Source organism: Giraffa tippelskirchi, chromosome 12 (assembly GCF_054371585.1).
Source record: "Giraffa tippelskirchi isolate mGirTip1 chromosome 12, T2T-mGirTip1v1.2.pri, whole genome shotgun sequence".
Classification (NCBI taxonomy): Eukaryota; Metazoa; Chordata; class Mammalia; order Artiodactyla; family Giraffidae; genus Giraffa; species Giraffa tippelskirchi.
In genome coordinates this window covers 116,697,205-116,718,710 of record NC_137286.1, presented here as the reverse complement: position 1 = coordinate 116,718,710, position 21,506 = coordinate 116,697,205, and the positions used below count along the sequence as shown (strand labels likewise).

The window sequence follows — 21,506 nt, the reverse complement described above, 5'->3', positions numbered from 1 at the left end:
AAATTCTTTACTCAGTTTTTAAATTCTTTCTTTTTTGTCCCTATACCATCTGCCATTAGATAATCTTAAATAAATTCTAAAAAGATTCCAGTTACCATTAATTTCTACTCACATATATCAGTATAAAACCTGGTCTATAAGCTCTTTAACATATTTTAGCAGTTTCTCTCATTGTGAATGTTTGTGGACCTGACTCCACAGACCTGACTTTGCTCCACTGTTTTCCAGCCATTTCAGTATGTTACCCAGTACTCTGAGCAGCTGGTTCAGAGCAGGTGTCCAGAACATATGCATGCATATACATTAGTCCAGCTTATCAGAATTCATGTCCAAACTTTTGCTCCAGTATTGGCAGTGGGTAAGTTTGGAAAACAAGAGGACGATAGCACACCTTTCTGAGAAGGTTTTAATTCCCTACCAAAATTTTGTTTCATAGCAATGGACAGGTATAATGTGGTTACTTTAAATTTCTTTTCCATAAAATTTCAAGACGTTCTTCACACAAAGTAGAAAAGTGTACCAGCAACAAGCCAGTCTTTTCTCCCATTTTGAGCTAAGTTGGCATAATTGTTGAGAAAGCCTGGGTTAATATAAGTGAACTATATCGTCAGCCCTGGGCTGCATTTAAGTAGTCACTTGGACCATAAACATGGAATCAGAAAAAGAGAGGTCTTGCTCTGAAGTTCTTTGTCTGTAGTATCTTGGGCCAGTGATTTCTTTCTGAATTTTAATTATCTGAACTGCAATGTGGAAAAATAACCCTGTCCTGCCTATTTCAAGAGTTGTAATAGGGGTGAAAGAAAATGCAACATATTTATGAAAATAATTCAGAGCTGTAGAGCCCTAAAGATGTGGGTGGTGCTTGATACTGTTATTTATATAGCATAAGACAGAGATTCATGACTTTCTTGTATGACGTCACATCAAAGTCAAGTATTTTAAGAACTGAAAGTGCCCACGAAGGTCATCGACCCTTAACATGTGCTTGATGTATGGCTTTCTTCCATAAGAGTTGGTTGGTTACTTTAGCACTGTATCTTGAGTACTCTGTGCAATTTCTTACTGCATGTGGCAGTTCACCCTGTTTCTAGGCATACTAGTTATATTAAAGGTTCTTTTCTTGAGCCTAATCAGTAAATTTGATAATGATCCAAACTAATAGGTGTATCTCATATTTATTATAATATCATCCTTTGTGAGATCATTCTTCTGTCAAGTCCCTTAACTCTTCGCTGTCTAGTTTCTTAGGCCTGGGATATAAAAACAAAATGATATACAGGGATTTGAGAAAGATTGTGCCATTATTGAAGTAGGGTAAAACCTTTATTATTTGAAAAGATGATGCATTGCTCATTTTAAAAACATTAAAGCATACAAAGCCCCATCACTTCCCTGCCTCATACTTGTTGGCATTTGGTGAGCATTATTTACAGCATCTGTGTTTGCATATATACAAGAAAATAGAGATGGTTTTGCAAAAGTAGGACCATATTTATATTTTGCTTCTAATATAGAGTTAGTTTTTGTTTGCTTCTGATGTAATGGAAGATTTAGAAACTGGGTTTAAACCAAAGAATTTACTATTTTTAAGTTAATATCCTTTCACCAAAGTGATTCTATATTACTTGAGAATTAAGAGAAAGACCAAAAAAAAAGAAAAAAAAACCTCTTTGAATTCTGGTACTTCTGTCTTTTTTAATAACTGAATTTAACTCTAACCAACATCTTTTGACTTTTTGCTATGAAAGATGGGTAGATTAATGATATCTCTTTTTAACTTGCTTTTCTTCTCTTCTTGTTTTACTGTCTTCATAAAATTTCGGTTATTAATATTTATTTTCTGATTTTTAACTATAGTTATCAAAACTATTTAGTCTGAATTCTTCTTTTTCTCAGAACTATGGAAACACTGCTTTATTGTCATCTGGCATTTGGTGTCACTGTGAAGCCTGAAGCAAACTGATCTTTGCACTTGTTCTTGTTTTGCTTTTTGTTCAGATGTCCATGGGCTATTTTTAGTAAGCTAGAAAGAAGTTCAGTAACTTCATCAGTTTTTCTTCTCGTTTTTTCTCATTCTGTATTAGTTTTTCTTGGATCTTGCCATTTAACTCTGAGAAGCAGACTCTCTTTTTATGTCTTCACATTTAAATATTGGGCTTCCTTTGTGGCTCAGCTCATAAAGAATTCACCTGCAATGGGGGAGACCTGAGTTCGATCCCTGAGTTGGGAAGATCCCCTGGAGAAGGGAAAGGCTACCCACTCCAGTATTCTGGCCTGGAGAAGTCCATGGACTGAAGTTATCTTTTCCTTTTGTTCTCTTCTTTATTACTTTGAAGATAGGTATAACATTTCTCCTTGTTTTTTTGTGTCATCTTTAACCTTTTTATTTCACTTAAGTGTTCATTCCCATTCAATATTTTTTCTTGGTATATTTTCAGTCAAATTCTCTGTTATTTTTTAGTTCCTAAAGTGGTTTTTCATCTCTGTAGTATTATATAACCCTGTCCATTTATTTTCATCTGATTCAGATATCTTGTATTTTATCATTTGAGCCGTTGTACTTCTATCCTGAACATTATTTTCTTTTAAAGCAAGAGCCATTTGTTTAAATTATTACTATTATTACTGGGTCTGTGAAGTGTTATTTAAATTCTTCATCTGTTTCCTTGGGTAGTTCTTATGACGTTTGTTCCTCATTGGCCTCTTTCTTCCCTTTCTGTCTTGCTTTTGATGTTTGCTACTTTTATGCACAGTTTCTTTGTGGCCTGTCTCTGGTTTTTACCCATCTATGAATGGGGCCAGTAGTTTCCAGTGTGGCAGATGGTATTGTGGCTAGGGGCACCAACTGTTTGGACAGGAGCTAGCTATGATGGTTAATTTTGTATGTCAACTTGACTAGGCCACAGGGTGCCCACATACAACATTATTTCTGGGTATATCTGGGAGAGTATTTCTAGGTGAGGTTGTCATTTCAACCAGTGGACTCAAAAAGATGGCCCTGCCCAGTGTGGTGGGCATCATCCAGTCTGTTGAGGGGCCTGAAAAAAACAAAAGTGGAGGAAGGGAGGGATTAGTCTCTTAGCTGCTTAAGCTGGGACACTAGCCTTCTCCTGGCCTTGAACTTGGAGTCACATGATCAGCTCCCTTGGTTCCCAGGCCTTTGGACTTGGACTGGAATTACACCACTAGATTTCCTGGTCTCCAGCTTGTAGGTGCAGATCATGGGACTTCTCAGTCTCCATAATCACATGAACCAATTTTTATGGTAAATCGCGTATCTCATATATAGATGTTTTGTGTTCAGGTGCTCAGTCATGTCCAATTCTTTGTAGCCCCACAGACTGTAGCCTGCCAGGCTCTTCTGCCCATGGAAGTTTTCAGGTGAGAATATTGGAGTGGGGTGCTATTTCCTACTCCAGGGGATCTTCACCACCCAGGAATCGAACCTCTGTTTCTTGTGGCTCCTGCATTGGCAGGTGGGTTCTTTACCACCTGCCATATACCACACATATATACCATATACCACATGCCATATACGTATATACACATATGTACATCACACATATATATGTGTGTATATATATCTCCTATTCCATTTCTCTGGAGAATTCTCACTAATATAAAATAAGCTGTCAGCATTCTGTGAGTGAAACAAACAAATGGTGTACCAACTAACTGCAGCATACCCAATGAGCTCAGGATTTTATTTCCTCCAAGAGAAAGCCAGATGTATCTATTTCTTATCAACATAGAGTAACAATTTGGAAATCCCTAGTTAGACCCTGAAAGCAGAAGCTGAAATATAAAGGAGGTACCCCCAGGTATGTGAGTATATCCCAGCATTTCTTCAGTCAGAGGGAATAATACATATATCATTACTGGCCTGAAAAGCATATTTTCCTAAAGTCAAACAGACACAATTAACATGACTTAAAATGATGAAAATGACTATTTTAATGAGAACATAGTAGCTAGCAGACAGTATGCAAATCCTTTAGCATTTTTTCTCATTTAACTTTCACAGTAACTATATGGACATATAAAATTAACCATCACATCTATGCTGTAGTGTGAATGGGTTTAGTAATCATATACTTAGAATCTGTTATTTGTTAGTTATTGGGCTACAAAGACATGTTATATTTAGACCCTGATTTCAAGGTTACATCATCTCAGGAAAAGGCAAATAAGTTACTACAATCTTGATATGATTAGTGCTATGATTTAGTGAATTGTAGGGAGTTGGTGTGGGCCATAGAAGGCTTCACTTGTGAAGTGACCTTTGACCTGGGCCTTGAATGATGATGTCACATTGACTGGAAGAAATAGAAAGTCATAATATTCTGTTTAAAAATAAAAAAGTCTAAGTAAATACAAAAGTATATTGTCTTTCCTTCAGACACAAAAGTGCCCTGCATAATTTCCTTTTAGAGTTAAAGGTAAATGTGATATTCAGTGATACTATTCAATATTTCAACCAAAATCTATTGAGGCTCATTCATGTGTCTAAATGATTTTTTCTTTCTCTCCCCCTCTGTCTCTCTCCTTTTATGTCTGCCTCTCTCACATTTTCATTCTCTGGCCTTTTGATTATAGTGGCTCTTCAGCTAAGCTTTATGTCATCCTATTTAGAGTACATTACAATAGTAGTTTATATAATGTATTTTGCCAGAAATTTTCAGGAATGATCATAAAAATGATATGAGCATCTTTTAAACATAACCATTTCAGTTGAACAGTTTTGATTTAATGAGAACACCAGAGTATTAAAGCAACAGGGTGATTGTTGAACACATTTGTTGAACTATAACATCTATCTGGTTAATTTTGTTATTCTCAATATCTGTGCATTTTTTTTTTTAAGTGTAGCCTCCTTCGCTTTTCCCCTGTTGATGTTAGCTGAGAATTAATTTCTTACTGTTCTCGAAAGAGACATTTGTTTAGTAAAATCACAAATAATTATTGACTCAACAATGAGAGTGATTCTTTACCTATACATAATTTAGTCCTTCAGTATAACTTATGGCCTAAAAGAAGTAAAACTCACAAACGTTACAATTTAAGAGTCAACTGTTTACTTATATTTACCATGCTTTGTTTTCCTGGAATTTTAGATCTGGTACCAAATTCTGTGTCAGGCAAGGTTTACTCAGTGAAATAGAACCATGGGAGTGGTAGAGAATATGGAATTTATTATGAGCATTTGACCATATCTATTTGTAGACATTAGTTGAGCAAGTTAGGCATGGCTGTTGCTTCTGTATTTTGGATAATCGGCCTAAATCCACAGGGCAAGCAGTCAGCAAATAAGGTGCTGGAGAACGGGGGTAAGCCAGAAGCCCTGAGATGAGCTGAATCCACACTAGACTCCTCACTGGCTCACTAGGCTCTAACCTCCAGGATGCTCTGGACCACAGCAGAAGCGAGCACCTTCGCTGAGTCAGACATATCAAGGTCGAGAATCAGATAAGCTGATGGAGAACCTGTAGGCCAGCCCCGCCCCTGAGAGTGCAGAGTGACAGTGGGCATGCACTGCACCCACCTCTAGAGCCCTGCAGCCACCTTCCTTGTGTGATGAGAACAGGAGGGCTGCTGCACTTCTGCCTTCTTGAGTCCCACCAACAGGTTCCTTGTAACCCAGGAGCAGTGCTGGCAGTGTAACCCAGGAGAGCTCAGCCAAGCTGTGACGATTCGTGATGGTTCATGGACTACTGAGTTAATGTTGCCCATTCTCTCCATTTTCCTGCAGGGGTCTCCTTCTCAACCGTTGCTGCTTTCTGAGTATTGGATGCCATCTACCTTTTCTGATTCCTGCTTAGTTGTTACTTCCGGTCCTGTCCAAGGACCGGAAGCACTGTACTTGGGACCCAGGCTTGTAGTGGAGATAAGCTTCCACACAGAAAAGTCTCACCAGCTCTGGACAGCCACCTCCCTGGATTCACTGTTTTTGAGCTCTGCCCATCTTTTGAGAAACAGTAGGATCTCTTCTCATCTTTTGAGAAACAGCAGGATCCTTTGTGGCCTCATGGGGTACTTGACCAGTTTTTGGTGTCACTCTGTATTTTGATTGTTCATCTATAACGTCAGAGAATGGTCAGGCTTAGCCCAGGACCGTGAGGCCATGGGAAGCTTTGATTGTGAGCATAGGAAGATCAAACATACCTTGAAAAGGGGGGGGGAAGATTCTGAATTTATGCATGGTGAAATTAAGTGGGGTATCTGGATGTTAGGGGTTTTTCCAGGTGGTTCAGAGTAAAATTACGAGCAAGAATGAGGTGGAGACATCATATTCAGAGAGAATGAAGAATACCAGGGACAGTATAGGTTAGAGGTGAAATTGATAGGCAGTAACGAAACACAGTTTCTGGAGAGCAGCTAAGGACCAGGCATGTGTTAATTCACACTGGGTTCAGGAACCAGCAGGCATTAACACTGAGGGAAGAACAGAGTGGGTTATTACAGGGCAAAGGGCAAAACTGATGGGACTGCAGAAATGGGAGCATGCTGGCACCAAGGAAGGTGGAGCCTTCTGGCCAGACTGGGAGGGCAAGTGGCTCTTTGTCTTACATGTCAACTCTCCAGTGTTGGGGAGGGTTCCTCGAGGTCTGTGTTCAGCCATGGTGCAGGAACAAGAAATCCTGTACAACGGACATTCCTGGAATGAAAGTAAAGCAGGACATTTGGTGAGGTGGGTGAAGATCAACAGGAAAAAAGTGTTAGCTTTTTACTGAGCCTGAGGGGGAAAAGAAGAAAAGCTTTTGAAAGTAACCTGCCTTCAACTCCCAAAATTCCACCCATAATCCCAGAAAGGACTTGATTCTGATTTGTAGTTTAGAGGAAGTTCAGAAGTAGCATTCTAATCAGATAGAGAGTAAGAGCAATTTGTTGTTTTTCAGGTGCTCAGTCATGTGCAATTCTTTGTGATCCCTTGGACTGCAGCATGCCAGGCTTCCCAGTCCTTCACCGTCTCCCAGAGCTTGCTTAAACTCATGTCCATTGAGTTGGTGATGCCATCCAACCATCTCACCATCTGTCGTCCCCTTCTCCTACCTTTAGTATTTCCCAGCATCAGGGTCTTGTATAATGAGTCAGCTCTTCACATCAGGTGGCTGAAGTATTGGAGCTTCAGCATCAGTCCTCCCAATGCATATTCAGGGTTGATTTCCTTTAGGATTGACTGGTTTGATTTCCTTGCTGTGCAAGGGACTCGCAAGAGGCTTCTCCAACAACACAGCTCAGAAGCATCAATTCTTCAGCGCTCAGCCTTCTTTATGGTCCAACTCTCACATCCATACATGACTACGGGAAAAATCATAGCTTTGACTAGACGGACCTTTGTCAGGAAAGTAATGTCTCTGCTTTTTAATATGCTGTCTAGGTTGGTCATAGGTTTTCTTCCAAGGAACAAGCGTCTTTCAATTTCATGGCTGAAGTTACCATCTGCAGTGATTTTGGAGCCCAAGAGCAATTAGGTTGCTAAAAAAAAAGTTCAGATATTGGTAGAACATAACAGTTTGTATTTTTACATTTATAAGGTGTGTGTAGGGCAGGGGAGAGGTTGATTGATTCTAGTTTATGGGTTGATGGTTGCTAGACTTTTCTGAATTTTAGTTACCTTTTAAATTTAATCACTGCATTATGTTTAAACTGAACTGTAAGTGAAATACACATTCCTAAAGACCAGGATCACACAAATTGAGACTCTTTGCCTGCCTGTTCCCTTTGTGAGCTCAGTTCTTTCCATTGGTGACTACTTTTCATGGAAATTAATGTTGCTGACCTATAGATGGACATCACCAGATTTTACCATCATGAAATGGTAAAATACTGGAAATCAGATTGATTATATTCTTTTCAGCCAAACATGGAAAAGGTCCATACAGTCAGCAAAAACAAGATCGGGAGCTGACTCTGGCTCAGATCATGAACTCCTTATTGCCAAATTCAGACTTAAATTGAAAAAAGTAAGGCAAACCATTAGACCTTTCAGGTATGACCTAAATCAAATCCCTTATGATTATACAGTGGAAGTGACAAATAGATTCAAGGGATTAGATCTGATAGAGTACCTGAAGAACTATGGATGGAGGTTTGTGACATTGTACAAGAGGCAGTGATCAAGACTCCCCAAGAAGTTCTGTTCAGTCGCTCAGTCATGTTCGACTCTTTGTGACCCCATGAACTGCAGCACGCCAGGCCTCCCTGCCCATCACCAACTCGTGGCGTCTACCCAAACCCATGTCCATCGAGTCAGTGATGCCATCCAACCATCTCATCCTCTGTCGTCCCCTTCTCCTCCTGCCCCCAATCCTACCCAGCATCAGGGTCTTTTCCAATGACTCAACTCTTCGCATGAGTTAGCCAAAGTGTTGGAGTTTCAGCTTCAACATCAGTCCCTCCAATGAACACCCAGGATTGATCTCCTTTAGGATGGATTGATTGGATCTCCTTGCAGTCCAAGGGACTCTCAAGAGTCTTCTCCAACACCACAGTTCAAAAGCATCAATTTTTCGGCGCTCAGCTTTCTTCACCGTCCAACTCTCACATCCATACGTGACCACTGGAAAAACCATCGCCTTGACTATTTCTTCTTGAAAAAGAAATGCAAAAAGGCAAAATGGTTGTCTGAGGAGGCCTTGCAAAAAGCTGAGAAAAGAAGAGAAGCTAAAGGGCAAAGGAGAAGAGGAAAGATATACCCATTTGAATGTAGATTTCCAAAGAATAGCAAGGAGAGATAAGAAAGCCTTCCTCAGTGATCAGTGCAAAGAAATAGATGATAACAATAGAATGGGAAAGACTAGAGATCTCTTCAAGAAAATTAGAGATACCAAGGGAACATTTCATGCAAAGATGGGCACAATAAAGGACAGAAATGGTATGGACCTAACAGAAGCAGAAGATATTAAGAAGAGGTGGCAAGAATACACAGAAGAACTATATAGAAAAGATCTTCATGACCCAGATAATCACGATGGTGTGATCAGTCACCTAGAGCCAGACATTCTGGAATGCAAAGTCAAGTGGGCCTTAGGAAGCATCACTACGAACAAAGTTAGTGGAGCTGATAGAATTCGAGTTGAGCTATTTCAAATCCTAAATGATGATGCTGTGAAAGTGCTGCACTCAATATGCAAGCAAATCTGGAAAACTCAGCAGTGGCCACAGGACTGGAAAAGGTCAGTTTTCATTCCAATCTCAAAGAAAGGCAATGCCAAAGAATGTTCAAACTGCCACACAATTGCACTCATCTCACACGCTAGTAAAGTAATGCTCAAAATTTTCCAAGCCAGGCTTCAACAGTACAAGAACTGTCAACTTCCAGATGTTCAAGCTGTATTTAGAAAGGCAGAGGAACCAGAGATCAAATTGCCATCATCCGTTGGATTATCAAAAAAGCAAGAGAGTTCCAGAAAAACCTCTACTTCTGCTTTATTGACTACGCCAAAGTCTTTGACTGTGTGGATCACAACAAGCTGTGGAAAATTCTGAAAGAGATGTGAATACCAGCCCACCTTACCTGCCTCCTGAGAAATCTGTATGCAGGTCAAGAAGCAACAGAACTGGACATGGAACAACAGACTGGTTCCAAATCGAAAGGAGTACATCAAGGCTGTATACTGTCACCCTATTATTTAACTTATACGCAGAGTGCATACTGAGATATGCCAGCGTGGATGAAGCAGAAACTCAACACTGAGATCATGTCATCTACTCCCATCACTTCATGGCAAATAGATGGGGGAATCAATGGAAACAGTGAGAAAATTTATTTTCTTGGGCTCCAAAATCACTGCAGGTGGTAAGTTCAGCCACAAAATCAAAAGACTCTTGCTCCTTGGAAAAAAGCTATGACAAACCTAGACAGCATATTAAAAAGCAGAGACATTACTTTGCCAAGAAAGGAACATCTAGTCAAAGCTGTGGTTTTTCCAGTAGTCATGTATGGATGTGAGAGTTGGACTATAAAGAAAGCTGAGCACTAAAGAATTGATGCTTTTGAACTGTGGTGTTGGAGAAAACTCTTGAGAGTCCCTTGGACTGCAAGGAGATCCAACCACTCAATCCTAAAGGAAATCAGTCCTGAATATTCATTGGAAGGGTTGATATTGAAGCTGAAACTTCAATACTTTGGCCACCTGATGCGAAGTACTGACTCATGGGAAAGACCCTGATGCTGGGAAAGATTGTAGGTGGGAAGAGAAGGGGACGACAGAGGATGAGATGGTTGGATGGCTTCACTGACTCGATGGACATGGGTTTGAGTAAGCTCTGGGAGTTGGTGATGACAGGGAAGCCTGGCGTGCTGCAGTCCATGGAGTTGCAGAGAGTCGGACATGACTGACTGAACTGAACTGAATGTATAGATACAAAGGACAGTGTGTCTTACTCGTGTTTATAAACTGCTCTCTGCTCCACAGTGTACTCATTCTGCAGAGGAGAAAATGATGGATGTTGCTGGGAGTCTAGCTTCTTGATGGAAGATTTTTACTTCCATCAGTGATAACCTTCATCATTCTCTGAAATTGTGAGAGACTTGCCTAAGGTTGCACTGCAGTTAGTAGAATGTCATGTATTTAATTTTTGTTTCATAACATTTATTTGTACATCATTTCTAAAAGTGCCATTTAGAAAGGCCCCAGTAGAGAGATAATTGTGGAGGTGGTACTTGTGAAGGTATTTGTTTGGGAGAAGGAGAGGTTGAGTGATTAGAGGTAGAGGAGAGTAAGCGAAAGTTGTTGTTTTAAGCAATTAAATGATTTCCACTTATAATGTCTTCTGGGTCTATTATGGATCTGGAATGCTTGCTCATCTATCTAGGTAATTATTGCATCCCCATCTCACCTCTTAATTCTCTCCATAGAATTTGAAGAAAACAGATATCAGATTTTCAGAGGTGACCCTGACATGCAGTTTCACAGTTCCCCAGCCCACTGCTGCTGCTGCTGCTGCTGCTGCTGCTGCTAAGTCGCTTCAGTCGTGTCCAACTCTGTGCGACCCCATAGACGTCAACCCACCAGGCTCCCCCGTCCCTGGGATTCTCCAGGCAAGAACACTGGAGTGGGTTGCCATTTCCTTCTCCAATGCGTGAAAGTGAAAAGTGAAAGTGAAGTCTCTCAGTCGTGTCTGATTGTTAGTGACCCCATGGACTGCAGCCCACCAGGCACCTCTGTCCATGGGATTTTCCAGGCAAGAGTACTGGAGTGGGGTGCCATTGCCTTCTCCTCCACTGCTGGCTAACTTGGTGCAAATAATCAAGCGGAGATAAAAAGAGAAAAGGCCAAGAGATTTCTGTGTTGCAGCTCAGAGTGTGAATTGACTCCCCTTCCCTGTTTCTAATCAATTATGCAACAGCGCTTATTTTTTATTTTGCTGAAAACAATGTATGTTGTTGTAATGCAAGAATTTAATTATAGTGAAGTCTCTAGTGCTTTTTGAATGAGAAATTAAATCTCCGTCTTACTTTGCCTCTAACTGTGAAACTGAGATACTGCTAAAGCCCCAGCAGAAACTGCTGGTAACATTCGCTGCTCTTTCATTATTGAAATACGTTGAGCAGTTGAGAGGGGAGACTAAAGAGACCAGTGGGTTAGTGAATTGTCATTCTCTCTATGCTGGCTCCATCTTGTTCAGTAGTTTACCAGGTAGTTTACCAGGCAGGGTCTACGCTTCAAGGAAATGATATTGTTGCCCTCAAGGGCAGCTTCGTTCTAGATTTTTCTTCTCAAGTAATGTTGAAAATTTCAAACATTTATATTAGAAACATAGAAATTTGAAGTTGGATGGTAGTATAAGAAATATCTCATTCAAGTGGATTCGTGTAAGATAAATTAACTAAAATGAACAATTAAAAAAGCAGTTTGCTCAAGGTCACAGCCTATTATAGAGTGGGAGATTTGGGAGAAAGGAAGGCATAAAGGCAACATGATTACTTGTAGTTCACAGATTTTTGAAACCTAATTTAAGCAAGTAGGTTCACCTTTGGCCTGTTTTTAACTTTAAAGTGAAAAGTACCTGATGAATATCTTTTCAATGAGTGTTTGAATAAACAATGGATGGAGGATGAATGAGGACAAAGGAAAGAGCATGAGAGAGAAAATGAGTCCAATCTCTCTCTTACATTTCCCTTCTTTGAAAAAAGTGTTAAAGAGTATGACCATGTGTGATAGAAGAGAGAGAAAGATGAGATCCTGAAACGTTGGCAAGCGGATCACACAAAACGTGAAACACTGAAAATTTATTATGGTTGACTTTTCCAGTAAGTGGTAATTGAGGGAAATGATGGTTTCCTGGTTTACAGGAGCTAACCATGTGGAAAATGGCAAGAGGGGATTTTCCTAAACACTATGCTGATGACATGAAAATATTCTGAATACTGCTCAGACTATGATTAAATATAATAACAAATATGAAGAAGATATTTCCTTATACTAAGTGTTTAGGATTGTTAGTGATAGACCAGCAATTTTATATTAAGGAATCTAGCAACATGAGTTTATTTTAATGGATAATATGGTTTTTTGGTAGTTGGGTAAGTTAAGTGTTCTGAGAATTTCCCCTCTACTCTGTTTTTCTTATGCTGTGGAAATTAAATTTTGATTGTTATCTTAAAATAATTGCTTGTGTTATGAGATGACTGTGTAGTCTTAATAAAGCAAGTTTCTAGCCAACTATTAGTCATTTTATTTCAAAATTAGTAAGTTTGAAAATTCTTATTTAATAATGTAAACAATTCTAGTTACAAGAGTAGGAGTTGATGCTTTCTTCAAGTTACTAACTATGTGCTCAGTCATGTCCACCTCGTTATGACCCCATGGACTGTAGCCTGTCAGTCTCCTCTGTCCATGGAATTTTCCAGGCAAGAATACTGGAGTAGGTTGCCATTTCCTTCTCCAGGGGATCTTTCTGACTCAGGGACTGAACTCGTGTCTCTTGTGTCTCCTGAATTGGCAGGCAGAGTTTTTGACCATTGTGCCTCCTGGGAAGCCCTATTAAGTATTTGGTGGATATAAAAGAATCTATGTGCTGTATATGTAAGTTATAAGTGCAAGCATATAGAGAAACTCACCTTAAAAAGTAGAATATTTCCAGTATTTGTAAAGATCCCTTTTAGTCTCCTTGGAGAAGTTAATGGTAACCTGCTCCAGAATTCTTGCCTGGGAAATCCCATGGACAGAGGAGCCTGGCAGGCTACAGTCCATGGGGTCACAAAGAGTCAGACATGACTTAGTAACTAAACAACTTTTAGTCTCAGACATGAGTTTTATCCTTGTATTATATTTAACTTGCTTTTTATGATACTTGTCATCATATATAAGGACATATTCAGGAACTATATATGGTTTACTTCTTGTTGGGGGATATCAGATGAGTAGGGTTTCCCTGATAGCTCAGTTGGTAAAGAATCCACCTGCAATGCAGGAGACCCTGGTTCAATAAGATGTGTTGGAGATGGGATAGGCTGCCCACGCCAGTATTCTTGGGCTTCCATTGTGGCTCACCTGGTAAAAAATCTGCTTGCAGTACAGGAGACCTTGGTTCCATTCCTGGATTGGTGAGATGCCCTGGAGAAGGGAAAGGCTACCCACTGCAGTATTCTTACCTGAAGAATTCCATGGACTATATAGTCCATGGGGTCACAAAGAGTTGAACACAACTGAGTGACTTTCACTTACTTAGGGACTTCCTAGTTGGTGCTAGTGGTAAAGAACCTGCCTGCCAGTGCAGGAGACATAAGAGCTGCAGGTTCGATTCCTGGGTTGGGAAGTCTCCTGGAGGAGGCAGCCTGGTGAGGCTGGTGACCAATACTGGTCACTCATCCAGTATTCTTGCCTGGTGAATCCCCATGGGCAGTGGAACTTTGTGGGCTATGGTCCATAGGATCTGCAAAGAGTCGGACACAACTGAAGCGACTTAGCACATCAGATGAGTAGGGTTATGCTCTTTTTTTTTTGTAACTTGCTTTTCTTACTTAAATTTTGTTTTTGATATTCATCCACATTGGTGTATGTAGGTAAAATTATTTACTTCCACAACTGAATGGACCTGTATTTTATTATGACCATATTGTAATTTATCCATTCTTCAGCAGTAGATGTTTCTATTTCTTGTAGCCTTTTTTTTTTTTTTTTTTGCTCTTTTAAATAATACTGCTGTGTGCAGTCATTTATGTGTGTCTTGGTGCCCAAGTAGAAGGGTTTCTCTGGAATATATGCCTAGGAGTAGAATTGCTGGATTGTAGAGAATGCACATTTTCAACAACACTACATAGTGCCCAGCTGATTTTCTGTATTGTTGCAACACTTAAATAGCACTGTTTAATAGTTCCATTTCTCCACATCCTCACCAACTCTTGGTTTCTGCTGATGTTTAGAGTTTTGTCAGTCTGGTGTTGTGTTAAATAGTGTTTCCTTCCGGCCTTAATTGTGATTTGCTGTTACTAAAGGTTTATATGTTTATTGGTTACTTGGGTTTCATCTGTGGAATTCCTTTTCACATGTTTTGCCTATCTTTCTATTGAATGGTAGTCAATCTTTTTCTCCCCTTGGGGTAGATAAACAGGGCTGATTAAATACATTGAAAATATTTTCTCCAAGATTGTAGACCTTCTTTTCACTTTTTAAATAATGTTTTTATTTTTAATTTGGCTGAATATATATCTATTCTCTAGACTTCTTAGGTGGTGCTATTGGTAAAGAGCCCACCTGCCAATGCAGGAGATGTAAGAGACATGGGTTCGATCCCTGGGTTGGGAAGATCCATTGCAGGTAGGTATGGCAACTCACTCCAGTATTCTTGCCTGAAGAATTCCGTGGACAGAGGAGCCCGAGTCGCACAGAGTAGGACACGACTGAAACGACTGAGCATGCATGTATATCTATTCTTTGGTTAGTGTTTTCAATTCATTTTGTCATGATAATTTTATATAGGATATTTGTATCTACTAACTGAGTTTGACCTGTAATTTTCTTTTCCTATACTGTTTGGAATGGAATTTGTTATCAATGTTAGAATCTTTTTGTTTCTGTTCTTTGACAGGATGTGAATAACTTGAATAATCTTATCTTTACATATATGGTAGAAGTCACTTATAAAGCTATTTGGGAGTAGCATTGTCTTTGTGGCTAAAATTTGAACTTGAAATTCATTTCCTTTAGTGGTAAAAAGACTATTTAGGTTTTCAGTTTCTTTTTCAGATGATTTTGGTAAGTTTTATGTTTCTATAGCACCGTGTTTCTATAAAGTTGTTCATTTTAAGTTTTTAAATGTATTGGCATGAAGATTTTATTGGTTTGCCAGAACTATCATAACAAAATATCATAGAGTTGGTGGCTTCAGTTCAGTTCAGTCGCTCAGTCATGTCCGACTCTTTGAGACCCCATGGACTCCAGCATGCCAGGTCTCCCTGTCCATCACCAACTCCCGGAATTTACTCAAAGTCATGTCCATTGAGTCGGCAGTGCCATCCAACCATCTCATCCTCTGTCATCCCCTTCTCCTCCCGCCTTCAATCTTTCCCAGCATCACGGTCTTTTCAAATGAGTCAGTTCTTTGCATCAGGTGGCCAAAGTATTGGAATTTCAACTTCGACATCAGTCCTTCCAGTGAACATTCAGAATTGATTTCCTTTAGATTGGACTGGTTGGATCTTCTTGCAGTCCAAGGGACTCTCAAGAGTCTTCTCCAACACCACAGTTCAAAAGCATCAATTCTTCAGTGCTCAGCTTTCTTTATAGTCCAACTCTCACATCCATACATGACTACTGGAAAAACCATAGCCTTGACTAGACAGACCTTTGTTGTCAAAGTAATGTCTCTGCTTTTTAATATGCTGTCCAGGTTGGTCATAACTTTTCTTCCAAGGAATAAGTGTCTTTTTATTTCATGGCTGCAGTCACCATCTGCAGTGATTTTTGGAGCCCCCCAAAATAATGTCTGCTACTGTTTCCACTGTTTCTCCGTCTATTTGCCATGAAGTGATGGGACTGGATGCCGTGATCTTTGTTTTCTGAATGTTGAGCTTTAAGCCAACTTTTTCACTTTCCTCAAGAGGCTCTTTAGTTCTTCTTCACTTTCTGCCATAAGGGTGGTGTCATCTGCATATCTGAGGTTACTGATATTTCTCCCAGCAATCTTGGTTCCAGCTCGTGCTTCATCCAGCCCAGCGATTCTCATGATGTACTCTGCATATAAGTTAAATAAGCAGGGTGACAATATACAGCCTTGATGTACTCCTTTTCCTATTTGGAACCAGTCTGTTGTTCCATGTCCAATTCTACCTATTGCTTCCTGACCTGCAAACATTTCTCAGGAGGCAGGTCAGTTTGTCTGGTATTCCCATCTCTTTCAGAATTTTCCACAGTTTATTGTGATCCACACAGTCAAAGGCTTTGGCATAGTCAATAAAGGAAAAATAGTTGTTTTTCTGGAACTCTCTTGCTTTTTCGATGATCCATCGGATGTTGGCAATTTGGTCTCTGGTTCTTGGTGTCTTAAACAATAGCAGTTTATTTTCTTAACATTTCTGGAGGCTAGAAATCCCAGATAAGGTGTTGATGGAATAGATTTATTCTGAGGCCTTTTTCTTTTGCTTATAGATGGCTTTTTTCTCCCTGTGCCTTCGCATGGTCTTTCCTTTGTATAACAATCATATTAGATTAAAACCTACCCATTTTACCTTGTTTTACCTTAATTACCCGTGTAAAGGCTCTGTCTCCAAATACAGTCACATTCTGAGGTACTAGGACTTTAACATAAAAAAATTTATGGGAGACTCAATTCAGGCCACAGCAAGGATGTTCACGGTTGTCCACTAATTACATCTTTAATTTTGCCATATTTGTAGTATGTCTCCCTTTTCAGTTTATTTATTTCAAAATTATTGTTTTTGCATATTTCACTTCTCTTTTATTTCCTGTGGTAAGTCTTGCCAGAGATTTGTCCATTTTATATCTTTTCAAAGACCTCCTATTTTTGTTATTGTTGGTTCTTTCTGTTATTTTTGTTTTATATATATTCCTAGTTTTTGTCTCTAATTTTCTCTTGAGTTTATTCTCATATTCTTTGTGTAATAAATTTAGTCACTGAACTAATTAATTTTTTATTCTCTAGGATTTCAGTATATAATTAGCACAGCAATAACTGTCTTATGAGTTTTGATACGAAGTTTTGAACTATTTATTTTCTGTATTCCACTATAATTTTTCTCTGAGATCTTGAGTTATTTATAGATTCTTGACTCATATTGAAGTTGTGTCCTGATAAACCCATCATTAGTTGAAAATATCTTAAGTTGAAAATGCATGAATATACCTAACAAACCAAGCATCATAGCTTAGCCTATCCTACCTTAAGTGTGCCCAGAACAGTTAACAGTAGCCTACAGTTGGGTAAAATCATGTAACACAAAGTCTGATTTATAGTACGTGTTGAACGTCTCATGTAATTTATTGGAAACTGTTACAGAGTGTTGAAAAGCAGAATGGTTATCTGGGTATAGAAGGTTGCATGTTGGTTGTTTACCCTTGTGCTTGTGTGGTTGACTGGGAGCTGTGGGGGCTGCCACTGCCCAGCATCACCAGAGTATCAGACCACCTATGTCACAATCCTGTAAAAAGATCAAATGTCAAAATTTGAAGTACAGTTTCTACAGAATGCATATTGCTTTCATACCATCATCAAGTTAAAAACTCAAAAGTTGAACCACTGTAAGTTAGGGACCAACTGTATAAGTTTTAATTTCCAAATGTTCTTTTAGTTGTGTTTAAATGATCAAATTAGCTGCATTGTGTTGTAGTTACAGTGTATTGTCTGCTTGATATTAATTATTTATAGTATTACTATATAGCTTACTCCCAGAGCAATTTTTGTAAATGCTTTGTGTTTGGAAAGAGTGTGTTATCACTTATTGTTATGTATATCACTTTGTTCAGTTCATAAAGCTTTTAAATTATTTTGCTCAAAATCTTTCTAGCCTTACTGGTTTTTGCTTAGCTAATCTATCCATGACTGAAAGAATGGCTTAAAAATCTCCCATTTCTGGTCATGGTTCTTTTAGCTTCTCATTGTTTATATATATTTTGGCTATATATATTTTGAACTATGCTAACAGATGCATACTCATTTAGAATTTTTATTATTTTTAGGAACTATGCCTTGCATCTCAGTACTTAGTCATTTTCTGTTTTTTCGTAATGCATTTTGTCAGAATTTACATACTCCTTCTACTTAGTTATTATTGTGTTCCAGCATTGTGAGGACATTATTTCATTTCACTTTACATGCAGTCATAGTCTGAAAGACTGCAAGCAGGAGGTTCATACGGTCAGGAGTTCTGAGAAAATGGCATGGACTTCTGTATAGAAAATGGATTGGAAGGTTGCAAAAAAACTGGGTCTATTATAGGGCAGAATGAGATGGTGGTGACTTGGCTTGGAGTGTTAGCACCTAAGTTGGAGATAAAGATGTCTGATAGTTAGAACAGAAAAAGGAGCCCAAGATTGGGGAACCAAGCAGAGGGTTAAAGGATAAAAAGCCCATGAAAGGGGTAGTTCGAGGACCAGAGTGAGAACCTCTGGCAAGAAACTATGCCACAGACACACCCCCTCCCCTGATTGTTCCTGGGCATAACCAGTCAGGCGAATGCTGATGCCATTCCCCTATTTTGCATAAGGCGTAGCCAACCAGGCTCCAGCGGGAAGAGACAAACTATAAAAAGGGAAGCCAAGAGGAATGGGGGCGCTTCTTGGGGTCGGGGATCTGCCTACGAATCTCGAGGATCTGCTGCCTGCTTGAGCTCTAACTGAGCTATAACTGAGGTGTAACTAGTTTGTTATGGAGAAGGAAAGGGCAACCCACTCCAGTATTCTTGCCTAGAGAATCCTGTGGACAGAGGAGCCTGATGGGCTGCTGTCCATATGGTCGCAGAGTCAGACATGTCTGAAGCAACTTAGCATGCATGCATGCATTGGCGAAGGAAATGGCAACCCATTCCAGTATTCTTGCCTCGGAAGTTCCAGGGACAGAGGAGCCTGGTGGGCTGCCATCTATGGGGTCGCACAGAGTCGGACACAACTGAAGCGACTTAGCAGCAGCAAGTAGTTTGTTATTAGGAATACTGCCTGCTTAATGAAATCACTGGGTGGATGCTGGTACTGGAAGGATCAGGTTTGCAAAATATCATGCAGTGTTTTGAAGTTGTGAGATTGGAATTTCCTGGGAGAAATCCAAAGTGATTTTCCTGGGCGTATATTTGGGCCTGTTACTTAGTAAGTCAGTGGTACATTGATGCCTCTAGAAGCTGTCAGAGTAAATGAGATGAGCCAAGTAATGTTTTTGGAAAGAGAAAAGTGGGAAGGGCAAGCATGGAGAGAATTGATATAAAACAAGTATAAAAGACTTGGATGTAGTAACGTGATGAAATGCAGTGAGATAATATAAACCATTGATGGGATTTTTAAAGGGAATAGTCACTGCCTGTTAAAAAAACAAGAGAGTCTTCAAGTGAGATGATCATTGAAGAATGATAGCTAATGTTGAATAATTGTGAAACAGAATGATTCAACCAGAAGTTATACAAATAGTCACACAGAAAGAGAAAAGAAGAACATAACTTTAGAAACCAATGAATAGTATAGGACAGAATGGAAAGATCAGTTGGGGCCATTTTATAAAATATCTAATGCATAATAATGTTAGAGTACAGTTTAAGGTATTTGAAGGAACTCTACTAGTGTACCTTGTAAAAGTGGCTGTCTCTATTTTGTTAACCCATGAGGTCACAGTTAACAGTTTTTAGGTATATTTTATTCTTAATTTTTTCCCTTTGATGTGATTAACTGAAATTCTTTTGAGGTGCTTTTTGAAAATCTGTTTCTTTTTTAAAAGAAATATTCAGGTTGTATTTCAGGAAATTTATTAACACTGAATTCACTCATTTGATTTCACTTGTAAGTTAATTAATGCACACTGTAGTGTTTGAGGAAAAAAAGTGGTTGAAATGATGCAAGGTAATTTTAGACAAACTACTTTGGCAGGCCTCCAATAGTAACAAAAAATTGAGAGTGAATAAATGGGATAAGCTTTTGTCTTTCTATACTTTCTCTGTAATTTTTATTAGGGTTTTTAAGTTCATCAGTTGGTTAAATAGCAAAATATTTAAATCAGTTTGCTGTTTATCAGTTACATTAGTGTGATGTTCATCCTGCTCCTTTCCCATAGCTTTTCTGTTCTGAGTTGTTTCTTTTAATTTACCTCTTGGTCAGGTAGATTTCACTGTCAAGTAATTTTAAGAAAATATGTTAACACTCTGCAGTCCCTAAGATATTTTATGTTTGGGCACATCAAACAGATGCTTTTATACCCTAATGTCAGATTGATTTAATAAAAGAATTGGATCAAATTTCCCTCAGAACTTTGTAAACCTTGAGTGCTCAAGTAGTCTTTTTGCCATCACTTCTATATTTATAACTTGGTTTGTTGTGCTTAATCACTCAGTCATGTCCGACTCTTTGCAACCCCATGGACTGTAGCCCTCCAGGCTCCTCTGTCCTTGGGGAGTCCCCAGTCAAGAATACTGGAGTGGGTTACCATGCCCTTCTCCAGGGGATCTTTCTGAGCCAGGAATCGAACCCAGGTCTCCTGCGTTGCAGGTGGATTTGTTGCTGTCTGAGCCACCAGGGAAGCCCAGTAACTTGTTTGGCTGGATCCTTATTAGGGACTCACAGATGCTGTATTCCCTGGCTTCTTGCATATTTTACTATGTTTCTTTTCTATTCAAAGGATATTTTGCTTTGTTGTAAAATTTTGGGATCCCACTAAGAAATCTGTAGACATTGCTATTTTGTCTTCTGGCAGGGAATGTCCCCCCTAGAACAGTGAGTCTAGTTTGACCTCCTCACCCCCACCAACCAACCCCACCTGCCATGTGGGTGAATTGCTCTTTTCTGCCTTTTCCTCATCTTTTCCAGATGAGGAGTGGGTTAGCCTTATTCTGGGGAAGTGGGGGAGGAAAGGGCATGGTTATGTGAGCTGTGTATGAATATTCTGGGCCTTCTCCCTGTGTTTTAGCCAGGTGTGGACAGTGATAATCCTTTCAAAGGAGCACACAGGTATAACTTCCTCATGAAGGCATGCATGCTATTTCTGCACTTTTCAGCTAAGTGGCATAAAGCTAGTCTTTAGGGAGCTCAGTGGTGTTTTGTTTCATCCTGTGGCTTTCTTCTTGGCACATAGGAGCCCTGTTTCATAGATTTTTATTTATTAATGAACTGAAAATTTCTCCACAGAGTACTTATTTGAAGTATTTAAGATTACTTTGGGGGCCAGTAAGAGCCTCTTCAGTGTTAAATACCAAGGTCATTTTCTAGAGTGAAACATCTTCAGAGATACTGAAAGGGCTTCCCCATGTCTCCTTTATATATTGCCCTTGCACCATTTCCAGTTGCCTACATAGAAACAGCTTACTCTAAAGTGCATATCATTTTAAATCATTCACTCATTAACATCCT

At 39.3% G+C, this 21,506-nt stretch overlaps 1 protein-coding gene across 8 annotated transcripts in view; it reads left to right on the top strand.

Moving 5' to 3' along the window:
- KLF12 (KLF transcription factor 12) overlaps positions 1-21,506 on the top strand; it is a 617,863-nt gene that overhangs the window by 163,588 nt on the left and 432,769 nt on the right. For 2 of the 8 annotated variants that reach the window (XM_081551685.1, XM_081551686.1), the window contains exon 3: positions 10,862-11,044. The exons of the other annotated variants lie outside the window; for them this stretch is intronic. In XM_081551685.1, coding sequence (XP_081407811.1) covers positions 10,862-11,044 — 183 coding nt within the window. The remainder of the gene's footprint in view (positions 1-10,861; positions 11,045-21,506) is intronic. 8 annotated transcript variants of the gene reach the window in all.